General features: G+C 38.0%; 1 protein-coding gene across 1 annotated transcript; it reads right to left on the minus strand.

The window, feature by feature from the left end:
* Window positions 1-348: 348 nt before the first annotated feature.
* LOC116124033 (QWRF motif-containing protein 7-like) lies at window positions 349-2,291 on the minus strand. The gene is made up of 5 exons (XM_031409748.1): window positions 1,623-2,291; window positions 1,204-1,290; window positions 816-905; window positions 566-673; window positions 349-357 (listed from the first exon to the last, which is right to left on the minus strand). The coding sequence occupies exons 1-5, from the start codon at window positions 2,289-2,291 to the stop codon at window positions 349-351; spliced, it is 963 nt and encodes a 320-aa protein (XP_031265608.1).
* Window positions 2,292-2,555: the final 264 nt, after the last annotated feature.

The raw sequence follows: 2,555 nt of genomic DNA on the forward strand, positions 1-2,555 counted from the left end.
AAAGATAAATCAAGGTAATATTCTGTATGAGTTGTGCATTCTGAAATGAGTTAGATGGGGTTATATGAGTTTCTGTTATCGTTCAGTTCTTCTTCAAGGCCACATCTCCGCAAGTTATGATCTTTTACAAAGTATTTATGAACACTTGAATAAAGCGATGGCTTGTTGTGATTGGAGGCTGCAATAAGGCCATACGCTTGAACTTCTTGAGTTGCAAGGAAAGATAAAAAGCATGGAGCAAGTGGAAACAAATATCGCATACAGGCACAACAAATGAAGAAAAAACTAGCGTGGGCCTGGGTAGTCTGTTGTAAGCCTTGTCAACTACAACCCAATATTTCTAAGCAATTACCACTCCTACAACGAAAAGACTCAAAAAACTAGCTCAACTTATAGTTGTGGGTGTTTTCTAATTCTCAAGTGTGTTTACTATAAATTTAGCTGAGGATTGATCCAAATTGTTAGTGTTTTAATGTTATTTAGGGGTTTCAAAATGTCGAAACATATGTGCAAAAATATTAAAAATAAGGGGAAAAAAAAGAAAGAAGTGTATTGAAATGCTCACCATTAAAGATGGAACCAAGGGGAAAATGGTATCTAATTCTTTCAAATACTCTTCTTCTCCTTCCGCTGTGGTTATAAGCTCCGTCAGCATATACAGCATTTTCTCAGCCTGACCAAAAAATGTTCAACACTATCAATTTTACATGGCTTCATCACCCTACTATTGGTCCATGCAATTTAAAACCAACCCAGCTGATCACTAACCGGAATTGTTTCAATCAATTTGCTAATATAGAAAGAAAAAATTGAACCTGTGGAAGGAATCTTTTTACAGTTTCTTCTATGCCATCCATGACTGCCAAGGCCTTGTTCATTGCGTCGTATACAGACTCCACGTCTGCCTGTAGACATATCAATTTGTTATCAATTACTACCAGCCTTAATTAAATTCTAATACTAGAAAAAATATAAGACATTGGAATGTGAGAATATGTGTTGATTAACCACCACTAAAGTGGTCTGATGGTAAAAGAATAGAATGAGATTTCATGAGCTCGTAAATTCGAATCCTCCTAAACACTAATATGGGTGGTAATTGAAGTTTTTATTCGGTCAATAGTTCCAAGACCCTTGGAAATTAACGTAGTAGGCATAAGTTTTAAGGGAAACAATTAAAAAAGAAAATATATAGAAATATACCTTCGCATCTTCAAAAGGGACCTTGACAGACAATGCTGATAGTTTTCTTGTAACCCGGCTCACTGCTTCACAATTTTTTCCATCCAACTGTGACCATTCATTTAGAAGTCGAATTTGTGGATTCAGAATTTGACATAATTTTATCTCGTATTTAAGTTTTTGTACTTGAATTCTCTTTTGTAAGATGGAATTTCTCATTTTTAACACTCTAACCCACCCGGAAAAAAGTCTACCCTGCAACATTCATAACCAAAATCATGCAATTAACGTCAATATAACATTATTGTACCGGAATCTTCACCATAAATTATTCATTTGATACGCAATTTGAGTTTTTGTAGAGATAAGAAGAGATACAATTCTAAAACTAGAACTATTAAAAATGATTAATTAAAAAGAAAAAGGTCATAAACTTTTACCTCTGAAACATTCTTTAGAGAAGCCATGGAAACCTCAGCTCTAGCATTGGCAAACCTGTAAAGTACCAACGTATTATGCAGAACTCGAAATCTATTATACTCTCCTTCTTGAACTGGTGACACCTTCTTCTGTCTAAAATACTTCAAAACCCCACTTACACCACCAACGGCACTGGACTTGGCCCTCCGTGTCTCGGCAGGCACCGGTGCCAGCGCCGGTCTCGGCGACTCCGGTGCTACCAAGTACGGCGAAGACCGTCCCGGCGACAACGCCCACGCCGACGGAGAACTCTTGACTGATTTAGTACTCTTAATCTTAGCTGCACTAGAACAAATAGCACTGTTATTATTACGTGGAATGCCTCGTTGCAGAAACCTAACGAAACCATCTTTGTTCATGTCGTTACTCTCTTTAGTCTTCTTTTGTTGCATGCTTGCTAGAATAGTTGAAGGGTGGACATACTCTTCGTTTTTCTGCTGCTGGGACGTTGAGGTTCTTGATCTTGTGGTTGATTTTGATCTGTTCAGGGAGTTTAGGCTACTATTATTACATGTGCGGCTTTGTTCAAGTGGAGAAATGGCCGGAGCTCCGCTGCGGCTGCGCTGTAGGCGTGGCGAAGGCGGTGTTGGAGTGGTAGGTCGGAGCCGGCATGTGTGAGTGGTTTCCATTTTGTTATGGTGAATTATATTATTTTTGGAGGTTGGAATTATATATGTATTGAGATTGTTTTTGAAGAATTAATACTGGGGGGGTGTTGGGTGCAGGATTTATAAAAAGTTTATTAGGGTTTAAAAAAGAACTTAGGAGTTGTTGAGAGCACGTTGAGGTTGAGCCGATCAAATTGATGGGTTGATTATTCCTTCATTTCTCATGTCAAGGCTTTCACGTACAGGGGAGGAATATGAATATAATAGTATATATGAGATTGTTGT

Source organism: Pistacia vera, unplaced genomic scaffold (genome assembly GCF_008641045.1).
Source record: "Pistacia vera cultivar Batoury unplaced genomic scaffold, PisVer_v2 Contig147, whole genome shotgun sequence".
NCBI lineage: Eukaryota > Viridiplantae > Streptophyta > Magnoliopsida > Sapindales > Anacardiaceae > Pistacia > Pistacia vera.

Bases quoted from the DNA above. Each gene is read 5' to 3' on its own strand.
- LOC116124033 (XM_031409748.1), bottom strand. From the start codon at position 2,291: ATGGAAACCACTCACACATGCCGGCTCCGACCTACCACTCCAACACCG. The intron at 906-1,203 runs GTATATTTCTAT...ATATGTCTACAG, and splicing joins TCCCTTTTGAAGATGCGAAG to GCAGACGTGGAGTCTGTATA. The intron at 674-815 runs GTTCAATTTTTT...TTTTTTGGTCAG, and splicing joins TAAAAAGATTCCTTCCACAG to GCTGAGAAAATGCTGTATAT.